Raw genomic sequence first — 21,522 nt, 5'->3', positions numbered from 1 at the left:
GAAAACCATAGTTTAAAACAATGAATTAAATGTGTATCTATTGAGGTGGAATTATTCAAAGAGCAATCCGAGTTGTAGAGAACATATATCGTTTATTCTGCTTTTTAAAAACAAATGAACACAAGTTCTCTTAGTTATATGCATACAATTTTGTGTATAATATATAAGCATGAAAACAGTTTGGAAGATGCACAATAGATTGTCAACTTTGATTGCTTAAGTATAGTACATTAAATGGGAGTGGAAGAAGTTTTCTTTATGTATATTTGCATTCATTGGCTATCAATTATTTTATGACTTTAAAAATTAGTAACAGTAATTTACAATGAGTTAATTAAAGAATTCTATCTTTTTTTTAATCAATTGCTTAGATCAATTGCTTAGTTTTCCCTCTATGCATCAATCTCAGAGGCCATATTAAGGTATCTTTAGGAATTAGGAAGCACAAGAACACATTACAAGCTTTCACAGTTTTGCCCTTAAAAAGAACACTTTATTAAAAGAATATGGCCCCTTGCTGATATAGTCTTCCAGCAGATTCCTCATAGAAATTTGACCTTTGTAAATGTGTAGGAAAGAAGCAGCAAGAAAAGGTACCCGTGCTCTCTTTAGATTCTCATTGCTGAATCTTATTACATGTAATTACCAATACACAAAAAACACTGTTCTCAGGTTATTCCAGATGTTATGTTGCATTTGAAAAGTTAAAATGCAAGGTCATATTCTGAAATATTCATTCATTCAATATTCATTTAATAAATATTTATTAAGCACTCAATTATCAGAGACTAAGAACAGAAGAATGAACAAGAGAGGCATGACCCCTGGTCTTGTGGACCTCAAAATATGTCAGGATGTGTAGTCTTTAAACAAGTTTAAGTGTGATGAATGCTTTCCCAATGAAAGCTGGGATCTTATGCATATACATTTTTTTCATAGTGTGCTGTCAACCTGATACTTGAAAGAGAAATCGAGACTTTTTTCAGAGGAAGGTAATAGAGAAAAAATAGATAAGCAAGGACTGAATTAGGCAAGGCCTTAGAAAGCATGCTCAGAATTTGAGACTGTAACCTAAAAGTAATGAGAAGGCATTGATTTATCTTAACCAAGAATATAGGATCCCCGGGTGGCTCAGCGGTTTGGTGCCTGCCTTTGGCCCAGGGCCTGATCCTGGAGACCCAGGATCGAGTCCCACATCAGGTTCCCTACATGGAGCCTGCTTCTCCCTCTGCCTGTGTCTCTGCTTCTCTCTCTCTCCCTCTCTCTCTTTCTGTCTGTCTCTCATGAATAAATGGATAAAATCTTTAAAAAAAATCAAGAAGATAATATGATTAGATTTTCATTCACTACAAAGATTCCCTTAACTATTCTGGGGGTTTGAGAATGGCAAGAGAAGATATTTAGAGATCAGTAGGAAGTTATTTGTCTGTTCTAGACAAAAGATGATGGTGGCAGGGGCATGGAAAGAAATGGACTGAAAAAACATTTAGATATCCTGGTAAACCCGGTGAGCAGCAAAGCAATTCACTGAGATGAGAAATATGAGAAAAGGAGCAGGACCGTGCAGGGAGTTGGGGAGAGTATGGGTATAGTTTTGGGTACACAGAGACAGAGTTCCACTTCAAACTCACAATGGAGATGTCATGTCAGAGTTCTTGGCTAGAGAGAATCAATTTTAGAGACAACAGTACATGGCTAGACTATACTATAATCTAAGCCAGAGGAGTGGATGAAATTGCCTAGAGAGACAGTGTAGCGAGTGGAAACTAGGCTCCTTAGAGCAGCTGTCTGAGGAATTTTCACATTTAACAGTGAGAAGATGATCAGAAAAGAGCAGCCAGGGAAGTAATAGGAAAACCAGTCAATCCTCATGCCATAAAAGCTGAGCAGAGGGCAATGAGGAGGAAACTTATTACCTTTGGCCAAAGCTTCTAAATAGTCCAGCAAAATAAGGGCATAAAATCTATTGAAATTAATGATATGGACGTCACTGGTGACATTGGTTACCAGTTATGGTAGCAGTTATAGTGGAATGGTGGGTCCAGAAGCCAGGTTGGAATGGATTAAAGAATGAATGAAAAGAAAAAATACATAATATGCTGACAGAAAACTCATTCAAGAAGCTTAGGTATGAGACAGATGCCTGGATGGCTCAGTAGTTGAGCATCTGCCTTTGACTCAGGTCATGATTGAGTCCTGCACTGGGCTCCCTGCAGGGAGCCTGCTTCTCCCTCTGCCTATTTCTCTCATGAATACATAAAATTAAAAAAAGAAGCTTAGCTGTGAACAAATATACTTTTTTCTTTGACTAAAGTCTAGAGTCTTTGGAGTTGTCTATATTTATTGTCGTGCCAGAGATATGGTGCCAAGACCTCTCAGCTCGTCTAACACTTGTTGATTCATTCCTTCCTTTAGTCTTATTTAAATGGATCAATCATCACATTAGCAAACATGAATTTAATACCTATGATATGCAGGATACTTAACAAGAATCTAATGGGGGAGAAAAAAAGAATTTTACTGTGAATTGGGTTGATAGAAAGGAATAAGTAGCACCTGCTTTCTCTATCTGGACAAAATAAGAGAAAAAAGTGAGTGAGACAAATAGACAACCATAACATTCGCACATTCACTATTTGTAAAGGCTAATCTAGGGGTGTAGTTTATGGCGAGAGTCAAAGACTTCCAGTGAAACCCAGAATCTGGCCAACAAACCCACAGGCAGCATGGAAGCAGGGCAGGCTTCCTATGCAAGGGCAAAACCTATTCTCAGAAAAGGAAAGCAGAACATTAGGGGTAAGAAAAAGAGGAGTTGAGCCAAGCAAGCCCAGCTATCCTTCTAAGATGCGTCATTCACATAAGTCACTCCATCTCTTCTGGGCAGAATAAATTAAGCTGACAGTGGAGTGCAAATCAAGTACTTTAATTGACATGCAAGACAACATGATGGGTAGAGAGGAAGTATCCCCCCCAACTCTGGGTAACTATATAGAGTACCATCATAATGATTTATTACATGACACTCAATGACACCAAAGAGTTATATACACATTTCTAGGATGGCAATATAGTACATGGAGATAAGAATATCTAAGAGAGCTATCTGAGGAATTCCAACATTGAGCACTCAGCTGGAAAAGGCACTGGCTTTATGTTTCCTCTATTACTAGGACAGTGGTATTAATTAATTTATCAAATATTTGTTGAGACCCCACTAAGTTCCAGGCACTAGGCTAGTCAATGAGGCAGTCAAGGAGAATGTGGTCGAAATGGTATATATGAGTGCTAGGGCTGTCATAACAAGTACCACAAACTGGATGGCTTAAACAAGAGAAATGTATTAGCTTACAGTTCTGGAGACTAGACATCCGAGATTAAGGATTTGGCAGGGTCATGGTCCATCCAGAGGTACTAGAGAAGGATCTATTCCAGACCTCTCTGCTAGCTTCTGGTAGTTACTTGGTTTATGGCAGCACAACTCCAATCTTCATATGGCATTCTTACATGTCTGTGTTCCAATTTCGCCTTTTTATAAGGACACCAGTTACACTGGATTAGGGGCCCACCCTACTCTACTAGGACTTCATCTTAACTAATTACATCTACGATGACCCTATTTCCAAATAAGTTTGCATTCTGAGAGTCTGGTGGTGTGGACTTCAATATATAAATTGCGGGCAGAGGAGCACAATTCAACTAATTACACAGTGTATCAGGAGAGTTCAGCTTACAATTCACTGAACGTTCATGTTACATCATAATAATTTCCTTGCTTAGAAGGAAAAGATAAATTTACTACATTTTGATTAATATGGTTATCTCTTTTTTCTGTATGAAGCTTATTTTTATTATTTTAATCAGACAACATTGAATATTGTATAAGTAACTGAGAATGTACCCATTAAGAACAGAATGGATTTTTAAAAAATTCTAATTTTTGAGAAATTTTAAGTGTACAGCAAAATTAAGAGAAAGGTGCAGAGATTCCCTATAGACTCCTTGCCCACCCCCATCAAGTGATACATTTGTTACAACTGATGAACCTACACTGACACATCATTATCATCCAAAGATCACAGATGAAATTAGGATTCACTCCGGGTGATATATTTTATGGGTCTGGACAAATGTATAATGACATGTAGCCACCATTATAATATCGCACAAAGTAGTTTCACTGCTCTAAAAATCCTCCATGCTCTTCCTATTCATCCTGTCCTCCTCTCTAACTCCTGGCAACCACATTGATGTTTTTACTGTCTCCATAGTTTTGCTTTATTCAGAATGTCATATGGTATAGACATTTTCAGATTGGCTTCTTTCACATAAATATGCATTTAAGTCTATCCAATGTATTTTAATGGCTTAGAGCTCCCTTCTTCTTAGCAATGAAAAATATTCCATTATCTGGATGTATCACCCAAATCAATTTTTAGTAATAAAAGTATGGGAAAGAATAGATCTTACATACCAACCATGAGTGTACAGGTGGCCACTCCTGTTAGCACTCCTCTTCTCTCATGGAGTTCAGCTTAGACAAGCATGGGTGCAAATATGCCTCACATAAATCTCATTTATGTAAGATCTGTAGTTTGAGAAGACCTAGACTATTTAAATTTTGACTAAGAGGGAGCCAAATAATACGTGCATATGTTTTACTTTTATAGCGGTGTGAAGCTATTTCTTGATTAGAAGTAGTCATGTAGAATTGTCCTTTTGACTTCCAAGACATATTTTTCGGCATGAGTCTATTGTTAAATCTAAACATGAATTTTTTGGATATGTAAATGTAATTTTTTTCCTAAGATGCTTGCTGCTGAAGTGAACAGACTTTATCAAACACTGGCATTTTTTTTGAGCATTCCATTTTGCATTTCTAGGTCACTTAGATGCCTTATAAACAAGAGCAAGGCATGTTTTGTTTTGTTTCGCTAACAGAATCAAAGAATATTTCAATAAAGAAGGAGTATCTCTTTTTAAAGAATGGTAGCGATGAAAAATATTCCTCTTTGACCATAACTGTTGAATTTCCTAGAAACTCTACAGAAATGTTGAGACATAAAACAGACATTGACAATGTACATTCTTATAAATGAAGACCTATAAAAAACACATTTTATGTACACTTTTACTGTTGTGAAGAATTAAGAAATACAATCTTCCTCTTTCCTACCCTAATTGTGTTTTGTTGGATTTAGCAAATGCTTTTCTTCTTCCCATAAGAAATTCAGAAGAACTCAAAGATAGTATAGGGACTGAAAGTCATTTAATTGGAAGAGAATTAAATGTATGCATTTTTGCATTCGGTCCAGCTCACATTAATTCTATGGCTCTGGTCTGGTCTCAGGCTTTGATATACAATGATATGTGTCATAGCCATTCCATTTGCTTACATGTTTATTGGCTTAGCTGTATCCTGCACATTGCCTTTCGGACATAAGACTAAGGATAAATCAGAATGCCACGGTTTTGAATGTTCTTACTCGGTTTTATTAGAGAATAATCAGAAACCAAGATAAAACCATTTCAAGAAGAATGCCTATTTTATACCTTACCCATATTTTCACTTGACATGGTCTATGCATGTAGTTAATGTTGAGCTTTCTGTAATTGCCATCCTTCAAAATGAGGAAAAATAATGTTTTTAAGCTAGACAGGAAATTGTTGATTTTATTTCTTGAACAGTCATAAGATTTAAATTTCCAAAATTTGTTTTACCCCGTGAGAGCTCTGTGATTTATGTTTCTAATGGCTACATGACAAATTTTAATAAATCTAATAATTTTTCTCCTATATTCATATTATTTCTTTGGAAATAAGCATGGCTAGAAAACATTTAACAGGAAAAAACCTGAGGAACAATATTTACACATCATAAGACAAAATAGGAATAATTTGAAATAATATTTCTTTTGCTTTTTGTGTAGCGATTCTCAGGTAACAGCATAAACACTCCACAAGAAGCAGTAGAAGATAACTGCTAAGGCTGGTGTCAGACTGCCTGGGTTTGAATCTGTTCTTTACAGTGTGATGTTGAGCAAGGTATTGAAACATTCAATTTTCTTAACCATACAACGGGGATAATAACATTACCTACCTATAAGAATTAGATGTGCCATGCATAGAAATTGCTTAGAGCAGTAAACTATTAGAACATAGTAGGTGTTCAGTAAATGTCAGATATTGTTATCAGGGAATTCTATTACTTAAAATACTAAATAAATTACAAAGTTAATTCAGTCAAGCCATCTAAATGGTCTCTCTCGACAGAAAAAAGTGTGGTCAAGTTTGCAGAATTTGAGAGATACTAGGTTTTTTAAAATGCAATAATAGAGAGAGATACAAAACTAACATTTCCTTTTTATTTATTTTATTTTTTAACATTTCATTTTTAAAAAGTGTTCACATAAGTTGAGTTTTCCTTCCTCAGTTAAGACATGTTGTGGGGTTAAATGACTTAAAGGAAGAAAACTAATTCTCAGATAATAATCCACAGTTTTTTTTCAAGTTCTGTATTATTTCCTATAGAGTTCTGCATTTGATTTTGTTGGGCACAGGGGGCTGCTACTGAGCTATAAATCTGGCAATACTTTGGTACCACAGAGGGTATGCACTTGTAGCAGAATCAGAGACTTGGCTCCCCAATATGATATTAGCTCAAGGCTTATTAGCCTCCTGGTGTATTCCCAGGGCAACCTTGGTTTTCAAGTCTGTTTATAACAGATCGCTCCCCACTTTGGTTTCTGTTCATTTGTGGTAGTGACTATGGCAGTAGAAGTTGTGGGGCTTGAAGATTTCTGTTTCTTTCCTGAAAACTCAGTAACCTTATCAAAAAGTATGTTTCTTATACTAATCCAAGGTCCCATGTGTTAGTGGGGGAGGAGGCTGTCAAAGAATGATCCTCACTTCACTTCTAGAAGCTGAAGTTCTAAGTCAAAATTTGAACCAGAGGGTCTTGTACATGAATGAACATTTCAGGGGTGACTTTTATTTTTAAAAGATTTTATTAATTTATTTGAGAGAGAGAGAGAGAGAGAGAGAGAGAGAGAGAGGATGAATGAATAAGTAGGGGGCAGGAGAGGGAGAAATAAACTCCCAGGTGAGCAGGGAGCCCAATGAAGAGCTTAATCCCAAGAGCCTGAAATCATGACCTGAGCCAAAGGCAGACGCTTAATCAATGGAGCCACCCAGGTACCCTGAAGTGACTTTTAAACAAGAGAAAAATATCATTGCAATTGATTTTCCATTCTGGCCCCACTATAGATTATACCCTATAGTGAAAAGTAGAGGGCATTCTGTCTTCAGAAAGGAAGCAATCATGCAGTGGCCACCTGCATTCTATATAGCCAGTTGATTAAAAGAAGTCAAGATTATAGCTTGTTGCTCACAGAGTGCTCTCACCAATTTTCCAAAACCTTGTAAAATAAAAAGAGGAATTATAATATGGGTGCTAAAATGTTTGACATTGAGTGATTAGTGAAATTTTGCTCATCATTTAAAAACCTAATTACTTTTTTTTTGATGTACTAAAATATGCACGTGGCCGAAATCCAAAAGTACAAAGGGAAAATATGGTGCCAAGTAGGCTTCCCTCCTGTTTCTATTCCCAGTGGTACAGCAATCAGTTAGCAAACATGACTACTTTTCTGCTGCTTCAGAGATATTTCTAAACACACTGATTACTGACGTTTAGGTAGAGGATTTTTTTTTCCTTAGTTCTCCTAAAGTGTTTCTAAATTCAAAAAAAAAAAATGTATTATATAAGTTCTTTAAGTTTTAAATTCCAGTTAGTTAACATACAGTGTAATATTAGTTGCAAGTACACAATGTAGTGATGCAACACATCCATACAACACCTGTTGTTCTTCACAACAAGGGCTCTCCTTCATCCCCATCACCTATTTCACTCAGCCGCCCCCATCTCCCCTCTGGTAACCATCAGTTTGTTCTCTATTATTAAAAGTCTGTTTCCTGGTTTGCTTCCTCTCTCTTCCCCACTCCTTTTGCTTGTTTATTTTGTTTCTTAAACTCTACATATGAGTGAAATTATATGGCGATTGTCTTTGACTGACATAATTTCGCTTAGCATAATACTCTCTAGCTCCATCCATGTCATTGCAAATGCCAAAATTTCATTCTTTTTTATGGCTGAGGACTATTCCATTGCATACATATGCACCATGTCTTTTTAAAAAAGATTTCATTTATTTATTCATGAGAGACAGAGAGAGACACACACACACACAGAGACATAGGCAGAGGGAGAAGCAGGCTCCATGCAGGGAGCCCGATGTGGGACTCAATTCCGGTACCCCGGGATCATGCCCTGAGGCAGACACTCAACCATTGAGCCACCCAGGCATCCCTGCACCATATCTTTTTAATCCATTCATCAGTTGATGGACACTTGGGCTGCTTCCATAATTTGGCTATTGCAGATAATGCTACTATAACCATCGGGGTGCATGTATCCTTTTGAATTAGTATTTTTGTATTTTTTGGTAAATACCTAGTAGTACAATTGCTGGATCACAGGGTAGTTCTATTTTTCACCTTAGGGGAAACCACATACAGTGGCTGCAAGAGTTTCCATTCCCACCAACAGTGCATAACAGTTCTTTTCATAAAAGGTATACAAATGAGGAGGGGTGGATCTAAGACACAGTGACAGTTTATAAATATATAAAATGTATATGTATATCATAATATATTCTATAAAAATAAACTTAGAATAAAATATTAGAATTAGGGAAAGTTAGGGTAACAATTAACTGTGCTTCTGATTTTTAAGAGGATATGGCAATTGAAGAAGTAGATATTCCCAGTCCTGTAAAGAAATCACTTTTTTCTGTAATATTTGTAACCCAGTTGCATCTCATCCATTCAGAGGGCTAGCCAAGAAAATGTGAATTACTAATAAAACATATTCAATACCTCAAAATTATTTTTCACCTCTATCTGAAACTCAGTTGGTTATAGGTTCTTTGGAGCACTAGAAGAACAATATGTGAAATTAGGAAAATAGAAGATTCAAGGTTTATAAGTAGATGACAAGGAAAAAAAATCCAAGATACAAAAATTAAATTGTAAAGACTCACTAGAAAGATTAGTAGAGGAAATTATTTCCCATTAACAAGGGAGAAAAGCTGCCTCAATTAGTATATTTCCTTCTTCCTGCAATATTTCATTTTTTCACATTTTAATAAAAGTAGACTGGAATATTGGCAATAAAATGAATCCTCACAGCTTTGAAATTGTATATGTGAAATTATTTTAATAATGTAATGCACTTGAAAGATGTTTATCATATAGAAACAAGTTCCCCAAACCCTCAACTAACTTTGCAGTAAAAGAAACTGATAGAAGTATTGTAAATATTCAAAGACCAAAGCAACATATGAAGTGGAATATAGGATATAAATGTGCAATATCTTTTAGATCTTGCTTTTAAAATTCTGAAAAAATTCCAGGAGACTAGTACTATATAAAATATAACATCACCTTGCGAGGTTTTATGAACATCAAAGGGTTTGAAAGAGAAAAAAGAAAAAGCCTCTATTTCATTTTGATCTTGATAATTCGAGTGCTATTCTTCGGGGCCAAATTGGAGTCAAGGTATTGTTTGATGAGAGCAAGGAGTCAATTAGGAGGAAAAAGATGAGGTGCTATTCCCAGCAATGGACTATGCAGAAGGAATGAGTACGCATAGAGACCTTCCCTCTTCAGGAACAAAGTCCAGCCCTCAGCCAGAAATAACTAGAGCACTCTTTGTCTGGCAATAAAGCAGCTGAGATTTCACACTGCAATTATAATCACTTCTTATGAGGAGAAATATGAGACAGGGAAATGGAACACAGAGTGAAAATCAGACCTAGAGAGAATGGATGGCTATGATTAGAAATACGATTAAGCTCTAAGGATGCCTGGAGAACCTGAAGACACTTAACATTGCAACCAGTCCTCAGGCTTTCTGCAAGTGCTGTGCAAACCCCAGTATCACCCTGGGTGTTGTTGCTCTGCACTCCTCATTCGGGTATCAAATCTCTCTCTCTCACACACACACATCCTACAAACCCTCAGAGGAGTAGAACAACACTCTCCACAACGGTTGAGCGTAAGATCCCCAGAATGCTGAATCAGTTTGAGGGCATGAAGAGGTTCAAATAATGCACCGCTTTTAGTTTAACAGCAAAGTGAGTTGCCTCGATTTGAAGTGACATTCCTGAAACTAATCATGATTTCAATTTTCCCCCAATGCCGTAGTTACAATTACTACTGTAGTTCCTAAGCAGGAGCTCTAAAATGATTATCATACCATGTTATAATCACACCTAGGGACTCAGGACATTTGGCAATTAGGACAGTTTTAACTTTTAAATAATCCTTTTAAGAAAAGATGCCCCTCATTTAGAAATGGAATATCTAATTTTAGAAGGTTAATTTAAAACAGTCCCCCAAATTTGCCCCTCCAATGGACAGAGAAACCTAGTACAGGGTTTGGGAACAAGATCATAAAATGAAGCCTCCTCAAAAAAAAAAAAAAAAAAAAAAAGAGGGAAAGAAAGAAAGAAAAAAGATAAAGATCTGAGTGGATACACACATCACAGTCTCTGTGAACCCACACAAAAATAAGCAGGGGATAGGCGCTGGGGTGGTTTCAGAGTGGGCTATTATTCACAGGAAAACAGCGAGCTTCACTATGGAGGACATAATTCTTTTGACAGTGACAGGACCTCATTCACAGAACCAGGACTGATGGTGCAGGCACAGTCAGCGTGCCAAGCGGCACAGGACCTGGATGCGGGTCCCTAATGGTGAACTGAGATCATTTCTGAGGACACTCGGTGATCACATAAGGGACACTCTGTTTGCTCTCTGGGGGCGGCAGTTCATTTGCACTAATTGTGGGCTTGGGGGCCTGGAGAAGGCAGCTCTGTGTACACATACTGTATTCCCTTTGTTGGCGAAGGTAGCTCTCACGGGCCCTGTTCCTCCTGGCATTGTGTGTGTGTGTGTATTAACAGAGAGATTTAGCTGCCTTTAAAATATATGTGCATTTCTAATTCCTTGCACTAGGCTTACTAATAGCTAGTGAGGGGAAGTTGCAATATAATAGTGAATTACTTTCCGGAAAAGTTTAGCAGATAATTCATGAAATAAAAGAAATCTAAGAAAGCGTAACCCAATTACTATGGTTTACAGGATTTTCTTTTCTTCAGAGAAGTTCAATCTTCAAAACAACACAAAACGAAAAACTAGCTACTTATTATCCACCTATACTTTACTTTTATTTTAATTCCAGCTTAGTGAACAGTGCTGTATTAGTTTCAGGTATACAGTATCATGATTCAACACTTACCTATTTTTGGTATTTTCACAGAGAAATTGAATTAGTTCTCATCTTTAAGAATATATGTTTTCAAATATAATTCTATGTAATTTTCAAATAACTTTTGCAGGAATGTAAGATCAAGAATGCCATATCTTTCAAACTTAGAAGCAATGCATGCTGAACTCACTGAGTAGTGTAAAAAGAGCATGAAATAAAGCTAATCATGTAAAACTCTGATATTCTCCAGAGGTTCAGTTGACTAAAAAAAATAAAGATTTACAAGTTTTTGAAATAGCTAAAGATCTATACTAATCACTAACACAGATAAGCAAAAAAGTAAAGGTAATCCTTGTCCTAGAAATATTTACTATGTGTAGGGATGCCAGACATGCACGTTATGAAAAATCACCTACGAGTACCAGGTTTAATCAATATCTTCCAAATGAATGAAGGATGTAAACTGTACTTCAATAATTCAGAGATGGACAGTTTCAATTTTTCATTATGGGAGTCAACAAGCAATTTCTTGAGAATATCAAAATTTTTATTGAATTCTGTCTAAAAGAATAGGAGGTTATAATATGATAAAGGCCTTATCCAACAGGTGGAAGTATTTTATGAATAAGGGATGGAGATGAGAGAAGAGACGGGGGAGTGTGGGGGGCAAAGCTAACAGAGATGTTGCAGTCAAATATGGGATGACCTGAGGGGTTACCCAAGGAGATTGGAGCAGTAGAAATCGAAGCTCATCCAAGTTTTGGGAGGATAGTTATGTGATCAAGTGCTGGTTCAAGAATCTTTAATTGATGGAAGATTAACAGGCCACTTGATAGGGACAGAGCCTGAAGGAATGTAGATCCCTTAGGGGACACAAATGTGATAGGGCAGCAATCTAGGATAGTGATATTTGGGAAAAAAGAGATTAAAGCTACAGGCTCAGTGATCTGTTATATCTAATAATATACAGGAAGCCTGGGGGAAAGAAGTATCTGAGCTATTTGGGTGAAAACAAGAATTTGAAAAATCAAATAAAGGCCTTTATGAGCTGATTTGCTTGTTTTATGGGAGAAGAATTTAAGTGGAATGTTGCATTTAAGATGCTACAGAAATGCTTAGGAGGGGCAGTCCAGTGGGCAGCAGTTAGAGATAAGGCCCTGGGACATTAGAGGAAAGTGAAGGCTATGGGTAATCGACAGTATTTGAAGCTATGGGGCTGGATGTCAACTCTAACAAGATAAAGATGCCTAAATATAGGTGAGGTTAATGTCAAGGAAAGGTTTCCTGGGGATATGAATTTTAAGTATCAGTTTAAAGACAGATTTTCTAAGATGATGTAAAGCTGCATCATCTTTGTAAGCATTAGATCTAACACTGCAGCCACACATTCACTGAAGGACAAATATAACAGAATACAATGTAATGAAATACACTGAGCTGGAAGGCTGTGATTTTACCTTATGGAGGTCAGGAGTCATGCTGTCCTCAACATGGTTAACAGCCCAGCAAAGGTGATGGGGACAGGATGAGTTCGGGTGTTCCTGGGTCCAGATCTTAACACTGTTACTAAATAACTATTACCTTAGTTCAGTACCTTAAGCTAAGTTTCAGCATATTCTTTGATAAGTAAGCATACCATGGTTATGGGACAAGAAATAACGTATGGACTATATGTCTAGCACATCTTATGCATTCATTAAAGGAGAGTTGCCATTATTTATTTTCATTTTTATTTTTGTGACTTTCAGTATTAACCAGGTTAGAGCTACATTTCTAAGGATAGAACAATACTGATTTCTATCATCAAAGTGACATATGTCAGATAGAGAAACATTTCTGATCTGAGACACTGAAAGATCATCCCATGGCTTTTCTAGGTGATATGGGCTAACTCCATCTGTTTGATGTAATTCCAACCAAAAAAGGGAGCCTAACATTAATTATTCACTTAAAATACTTGACTATTCATGGACAATGTTACAGGTCTGTAGAGCTTCATGTACACAAACTTTACATAAATATGGCCTGAAACTAAAAGCAATGTATAGTTGTAAGTTTAAGTCTAAAGGAGAAGCGATGAAGAAAACGAGTAGTAGAAGTAAATTGAGGACTCTTCTAAAACCTGTATTTACCTAGTGAGAATAATTCATTTCAGAAAAACATAAGGAGTTAAAGATTGGTAGGCTTTTTCTTTTTTTAAGATTTTATTTATTCATAGAGACAGAGACACAGGCAGAGGAAGAAGCAGACTCCATACAGGAAGACTGACATGGGACTCAATCCCGGGTCTCCAGGATCACACCCCGGGCTGCATTAAACCTCTATGCCACTGGGGCTGCCCAAGATTGTTAGGCTTGATGCTTAAATGCATGCAGAATATTTTTTAAAAATAGGATTTTTTTAATAACCACAGGGCCACATAAGTTGAGTTGTACATGATTTCCAGAAATGAAAGAAATAAGAAACTTGTAGTAGGTAGAAACTAATAATGCCACTTTTAAAGAGGTACAAGTAAAATAATGATCATGCACCTACATGTTGCTGAGAAATGTATTTATGCTTCTATTGGTGCTACTACACTCGGATAGCATAGCAGCTAAGAACATGCTTCTGGATCGATATTTCCTATAAATAAATCCCAGTTTCTGGGCAAATTACTTAACAGTAGTGTGCCTCAGTGTCCTATTCTATGAAATAGTACCTAACCCGTAAAATCTGTTAGGAGAAATAACTGAACTAGTACACATAATGAAGTTAAAGAGTTCCTAGCACATGGTTAGCATCCACAAGAGGTTAATTTTTACATTATTTATTATCGGTATTATCAGCATTTTTATGTAATGGAATAAAAGTACCTCAGTAAGCTTTTCTCACTTTCTAAATGCACCTCATCGATTATACTATTTATGCTCTGAATTGACATCTGATGTTAATTAGTATTATAGGCTCTTAGTTGATACAGGACGGTAACTAAAATTTAAGCAAGAATTTTCTCAATATTGTTTAAAGTGTCTTACATCTGGTAAACATGTATGGGAAGAAAAAAGGCAGGATAAAGACCCTATGCTAGAAAAAAATGTGACAAAGTTCAAAAGATGAAGATCTGAGTGAATATATATGGGAAGAAGGCAATGTGAACCCTAAAGTTTCTATTGGATAAATATAAAGAGAAACAAAGATTTCTAATAAAGGACGAAGGACCAATTTCTGGTTTGGGGCTGTTTTCTCCATCTTTGAACACTGGGCAAAGAGCCGCCTAATTTACATATGTCTCATCTCCCATAAGGGACAGAGAAGTCCAGCCAGGCTGCAAGCATCTGTAAGCATTTGTGGCATGACTATCCAGACATCCCAGAGTTGGCCTGGGTAGTTGTTCTCTACCGTCCTCAGGCTGAGAGGTCCAGGGACAGACATACTGTTAGGGCTGCTTAAGAAGAGTGCAAACCAATCCATTTTCCTTGGGACCCCTCCTGCCTAGCCCAAACTCACAAACAAACCAAACCTAATTCCTTACGTTTAATGTATGAATTGAAAAGAATGGTGCTTTCTACATTTACTATGACCCCCAATTACATAAATTTCTAATTTACAAATAAATCTATGTCAAGAATACTTCATTTGATTTGCCTTATACAGAGTAGAAATGCAATAGAAACCAACGATTCAGGCCCAACCAAGGGCAAATATTTTATGTTTTTAGCTGTAAGGTATTAATCAGTAACAAACTCTGTAACTGCTTTTTGATCTCCAACTTTGTTTTTTTGTGATTACTGCTTCCACTTGGCTGAATCATTTTGCTTCTCATATCAAAGATAGCTAAGAAAACTATGTACTACCAACTTAATTCAAAATCCATTACATAATGAAAAATAAATATTTTGACAAAGATATTTCAGAATCAGAACAGAAAAGGTTTCTAATTGCTTGAAAATTACCTATAGACCTATAAATTGCTTTCCTCTCATATACATTTACTTAGTTCTTCACCTTCTGAACCGCATCACAATTTTTTCTGGCACAGGGTCTTTAGTAAGCAAGTTACATTATGTACAATAGTGATCTTTAGCATTTATATCCAGAAATCGGTGATTGGTAGGAACAGAGCATAAGTTTTTCACTATTGCATTTATGGAGGAGGCTGTCCTCCTCTGAGAAATCAAGATGAAATCACTTTTTAAGGTTTTACACGCTGATTGGAATAGATTAGATTTTGGTCTCCCTATGTTTGAGGAAAAACATTTTTGTAGGTAATTATGAATAAGGAAGGTTAAGAAATAAGCTTATGAAATATTGAAAAAAAAATAGAGCATGAAAATTAAAATACTATGTCACTATAGAAACGGTACAATGATAATTAAAAATAGAGACATCAAAATAGTTGTAGGAAATATATTATTATTATTAATAATATGTATGCGGGGCAGCCCCCGTGGTGCAGCAGTTTAGCGCCACCTGCAGCCTGGGGTGTGATCCTGGAGACCCAGGGTCGAGTCCCACATCAGGCTCCCTGAATGGGGCCTGCTTCTCTGCCTTTCTCTCTCTCTCTCTCTCTCTCTCTCTCTCTGTCTCTATGAATAAATAAATAAAATCTTAAAAAAATAATAATATGTATGCAAAGTTCATGTGTTAACATTTTTTTTCAAGAGCTTTTCAGTTCTTAGATTTTCAATGCCTACTAGTAGGCTGTTATTAAAAAATAAATAACTAATAAAACTTTGGAAATTTACTCCAAGCTTAGAGGCTATAAGAATGCCATAGTTAGGGCAGCCTGGGTGGCTCAGCAGTTTAGTGCCGCCTTCAGCCCGGGGTGTGATCTTGGAGACCCGGATCAAGTCTCACATCGGGCTCCTTGCATGGAGCCTGTTTCTGTCTCTGCGTCTCTCTCTCTCTCTCTCTCTCTCTCTCTCTCTGTGTCTCATGAATAAATAAAATCTTAAAAAAAAGCATATAAAAAAAGAATGCCATAGTTTTGCTTTAACATTTAATCATAAGTAATGTAAGGAAAAAAACTAATTTTATAATTATAATAAAATTTGGCACTCGGTTAGTAATAAGCACAAGAAAATAGCAAAGCCACACCCTTGTGCAAACACACTTTATATCTCCTGCTCTTCTTTATATATGTGATATGATAGATCATAAATAAAAAAGATAACAAGCCTTTTCCTTGTTCAAGGGTAGGTGCCTTTACGAAGTCAATGTCTAAAGATGCTTTCTCCACATTGCCAGATTAGATAGTAAGGGTGGAGAGAAAAATATACAGACATGGTGTAGCTCTAGTCATTTTGAGTACACTGTTCATTGAAGTTGTTAACTAAATCACATGAAACAACCTCTTTTTCCAGAACAGTGAGTATAGTAAGATTTCTAAGGATAGATTTTACCTAATTTTAATTAGCAAAGACCCCAGAACTTTATACAATCATATTCATGACTTGTAATATTTTCTAAAATGTAGAAATAATTCATTATATTTCTATTAATACTGTGTATATGAAACAAAAAAAACCGAGGAACCTAAACTAATTGCTTTATATGTCGAAATTAAAACTAATAAAATGGATACAAGAATTATGTCCTTTCCATTTGATATTAGAATCATCTCTCTCTGAGGTTAACTATAATCATACATATAAATATGTACATATGTATAAATGACTAACCTGGTGTTACTACTACTCCATTTCCATTGACCACAGGCCTCTCTTCCTCTTCTTCCTCGGGAGGCTCTATACTGGCTTTCTCCATGTTGCTCACTGATTTATTCCTCTTCCGTTTTCCTTCAGCACTTGGAGTGGCTCCCGGAAGTATCTGGTCTGTTACATTTAATAATAATGGTGCTGGTTCTGCTGGAGGCTTTGGCGTGCCGTAGTAATTGTCTGCAAATGATACCAAAACTTTAGGGAGTTAGATATTTCTCTTACTGTGTGTACAGTTTGTAAAAAATAGAAATTATGTTGATAAATGTGTATCCTGTTTCTTACATATACATGTATTTTACATGCATACAGATATATGGCTTTGTCTCCTTTCACATTTTTATATGTATCTTTATTTGTTGCTTTTACTATATTGGGATTTAATGCTTAAATAAAGATACAGATTTATCTTCATTTTCACCTTTTGCCAAACCAAAATATAGTCTTATATATTAGTCTCATATTGTTCAAAGCTATTTCAAAATTATTTTTAAAATTTGATATGCCTGATTATAACCTTTTTAAAAATAATTATGTCTGAATGAGGGTGCAGATAACTTTTTTTAAAAAGATTTATTTATTATTTGAAAAAGAGAGAGAGAGAGAGAGAGTATGGGCAGGGGGAAGGGCAGAGGGAGAGGCAGAGAAACAGAGGCTGTACTGATCATGGAGCCAGATGGGCAAGTCGTGATCTCAGGAACTGAAGATCCTGACCTGAGCTGAAACCAAGAGTCAGATGCTTAACTGACTGAGCCTCCCAGGGGCTCTTCGTAGTTTTTTTTTTTTTTTTTTTTTTTAAGCATATCTCACAACAGTCTGGAAAGGCAAAGTATATTGTGCTTTTTCTGTAGCTTTCAAAAGGCTTTGACTGTTTTCCTTGATGTCCACAGTGACCTGCCCAGAGGGGTATCACCAGGCCAGTTCAGTGGTTCTCATGGCTGCTGACTGCGGGCCTACTGCCCTAATCATAGCTCTCATGATCTGAGCTATGGAATATCTGTTCCTCCCATCAGTCTGTGAGACCTCTTAACGGGGGAGATGGATTCTTATTTCTCTCTGTAATAACAGCCTGACACATAGTAGCCACGGAATCAATGCTTACCAAGTGAGCATCTTTATATATTTAAGGAGATTATTTATAGTTTAAGATTTTGATTGGTAAAGAACATCGTGGTGTTTTGTAAAATCAGTGTTATACTTTTAGCATCAGCTTCAAGCCCACATTGGTGTTTTCATTTAATTGAATAATTTATGCACTCATTTGCTACTCATTCATTACAATCTTTATTTAGTACTGACTCTGCATCCAGGCACTCCAATATATGTTTGAGAGAAAATGATGACTGTAAAACAATCCTTGTCTTCCAGATGCTTAGCAGTGTGGTGTAGAAGACAGGCACTGCTGACATCAAGCAGATAAGCATTGTAACAGGAAATGGGACTAAGTACTGCAATCAAGAAGCAATGGAGGAGGAAGCATGTCTCACTATCTGTTGAGGCCACTGAAGGCTGCTGGGAAAACAGTGTGTTGTGAAAGAAACAACCCATGATCTGGAAGTCATGGGTTCTGGACTTGGCGTTTCTACATGATTACAACTCAAGGAAGTTACTTAACCTCACTGAGGGTAAATTTCTTCATCTATATATTGGGAATAGCAGTACTTGTTATACCTATGTTCTGGGTGGCAATAACCAAAAGCTACTATAGTTTTGGTTTTTTAAAGGCTTTATTTATTTATTTATTTATTTATTTATTTATTTATTTATTATTTATTTATGAGAGACAGGGAAAGACAGGCAGACACATAGACAGAGGGAGAAGTAGGCTCCCCATGGGCACCCCAATGCAGAACTCGATCCCAAGGCCCTGGGATCATGACCTGAGCCAAAGGCAGACACTCAACCACTGAGCCACCCAGGTGCCCTCCAAAATCTACTATAGTTAAGTTAAACATGAGAGAGAAATATGAGATGGTTAGTTAAGGGAAGAGGCTGAACAATCTTGGGGGAAATGGCAGAAACAAAGGAGTCTGGTCAAAACATGCAAGTTGCATCTGTTTGGCCTGGACTCTGAAAGCCCAGCTGATTCCACTGCCATCGGCACAGGCTTCACCTGCCTTTCCTTTGGCTGGAGTGAGGCCCAATCTCTCCTCAGGAGCGCTGATTCATTCATTTCCAAGAAAACACTCGGGCAGGTTTGTCTCATTGGCTGAGGCTCAGTCATGGGAGAGCCTGTGAGCTGCCGAATTAGAGCTGGAGAATGGCTGCTCTCCTTTGGTTTCAGGAGAGGGAGGCAGAGCCGTACCTTCCATCCTTCTCATCACAGGGCTTTCCCCCAAGAGGGGATGGTCTTGGGGTGCTGGGCCCACAGAAATGACCAATATCTACCTACTACACTTGTCCTCCTCCTTGGGCTACTATGGAGATGAAGAATGTAAGAGGAAGTGCTTCATAAACTGTGAAATTGAAATGGTTTTAATGGCAGTGTAAACCTCATGTTCGCACTAAGTGAATATTCTGAAGGCTAGCTGTAACACTAATGCTATTGCTCATTTTCATGGCTATTCACAGTTGTAAGAGAAATACAAGAGAAAAATATCATCATGTAAAGTGGTTCTTATACATGTAAAACTTTTATACAGTAGTCTGCAAAGTGGATGATACACATTTTGCTAAAGGTTACTTTCTAATTTAATTTAGAGCATTTCGAATGAATCAGACTTTTAAATGTACTTGCTGAATTCTGAGCAAACAAAAACTGCTAGTTACTTCTTAGAAGTCTATGAATTATTATTATATTTCAGCATCCCTAAGGGCTTGCACCATTCTCAGTGTACTGCTATGCTTTCTATGAAATCTCAATACTTAACTGCTTATCTAATAAACATAAAGTAAAACTAGTCAATAACCCACATGTCCCAATAAATAATATACTTGTTAGTGGTATTCTGAGAATCTTAATTCCTTTAAGTATACAGTATTGAGAAAAATGGATCACATGTCAGTGTTTTTTCCCCCAACTTGTCTTTTACAGTTTAAATCTCCCTGAAGTAGAAACATAACCTTTTATTAATTAGAAATAAATTCCTAGTTCAGGCTAAAAATAAATATGAAGTAACAGATCCTGTGGAATTTATATTGCTAAATAATGTGATTATAAATTATATAATAATATTCTATTTCTACTATTTGATTTATGAAAATAAGAATTCAGATTAAATTCTAGATGTAAAACTGTATGAATCGTTAGTTAAAATGTTAAGATTATCTTCATTAGCAATAATAAGAAAAATTTAGAAGAGGCACAGAAATAACCCATATAGTTACTACACTTGAGGAATATAATTTACTAAGAACATGCTATTATACCAAACGCAATGCATAAAACCAGGCAACCAGAAATAACTAAACTAAGTTGAAGAATTAGCCAGGTAGTCAGTTAGCTAAGTCATTGAAGTGATTCCCTGATGTAAGTGTACAGAAACCCATATGCTAAGGGTAAAATGTGCCTTTTAGGTAACATATCAGTATGTTTTCAGAAGAAAATGAACACCAAACCACTTTCAAATATAATTTGAAAATAGTGTCCCATTAAGAATGAGATGCCTTTATGCACAGTGCCAACATTTAGCAAATCTAAAATCTCAAAATACCCTAACAAAATGGCATAACATTTAATGGCACAGATCATGAAATAAACCTGTCTTGAATCCTGTGTCCCTTGAACTGGCTACCTCATTATATCCTTAAATTTCTTTGGTTAAACTGGGAACATGGGGCTGTAAGATGATCAGGGACAAAGCAGCAACAGCAATGACTAGTATTTTTTTTTTCTTTTTTTTTTTTTTTTTTAGCAATGACTAGTATTATTATCACCATCACCACCACCACAATTTACTGAGCTGGGCACTGTAATAAACATTTTACCTAAGCACTCCTGGATCAAATGGGGGCTAGAATAACTTTTACCCTCAGTGCTGTTATAAGGATTAATGGTAACAAAGGGACACGTAATGAGATTGGTTCAGAACACATCTCAATATACGATGGCTACCTTGGACATTTATTCATCAAAAAATGTATGAAATCATTCTGTCTCTGTAGTTAAAAGAAAATGGAGGCTCTAAAAATTAAACTGTTTGCCAATATTACAAATGAAGCATGTGGAAAAACCTGTATGACTTAAGAACCTCATCTCTTCAAAATATTATGTTGCCTCCCAAGAGGGAAAAAAAGGGGGGCGGGGATGGAATTTGCAATCTGCCCAGAACTGACAGGAGAGAAGTTCATTCAAAACCACAAGCAATGGGGGCGGGGGGGGGGGGGGGGGGGGGGGGAGGGGGAGAGCTGGCTGGTTCATTTGCTAGAGAATGCGACTCTTGATCTTGCGTGGTAAGTTCCACCCTACATTGGGTGTAGAGATTACTTTTCTTTAATATTTTATTTAATTATTTATGAGAGAGAGAGAGAGAGAGAGAGAGAGAGAGAGGCAGA

General features: G+C 36.6%; 1 protein-coding gene across 46 annotated transcripts in view; it reads right to left on the bottom strand.

The window, feature by feature from the left end:
- Positions 1-21,522, bottom strand: part of MAGI2 (membrane associated guanylate kinase, WW and PDZ domain containing 2) — a 1,307,576-nt gene that overhangs the window by 461,352 nt on the left and 824,702 nt on the right. For all 46 annotated transcript variants that reach the window (XM_072759854.1, XM_072759849.1, XM_072759863.1 and 43 more), the window contains one exon: positions 16,993-17,208. In XM_072759854.1, coding sequence (XP_072615955.1) covers positions 16,993-17,208 — 216 coding nt within the window. The remainder of the gene's footprint in view (positions 1-16,992; positions 17,209-21,522) is intronic.

Source organism: Vulpes vulpes, chromosome 5, assembly GCF_048418805.1.
Source record: "Vulpes vulpes isolate BD-2025 chromosome 5, VulVul3, whole genome shotgun sequence".
NCBI lineage: Eukaryota > Metazoa > Chordata > Mammalia > Carnivora > Canidae > Vulpes > Vulpes vulpes.
Note: the sequence above shows the minus strand (reverse complement) of the source record. Positions and strands in the feature narration are given on the sequence as shown.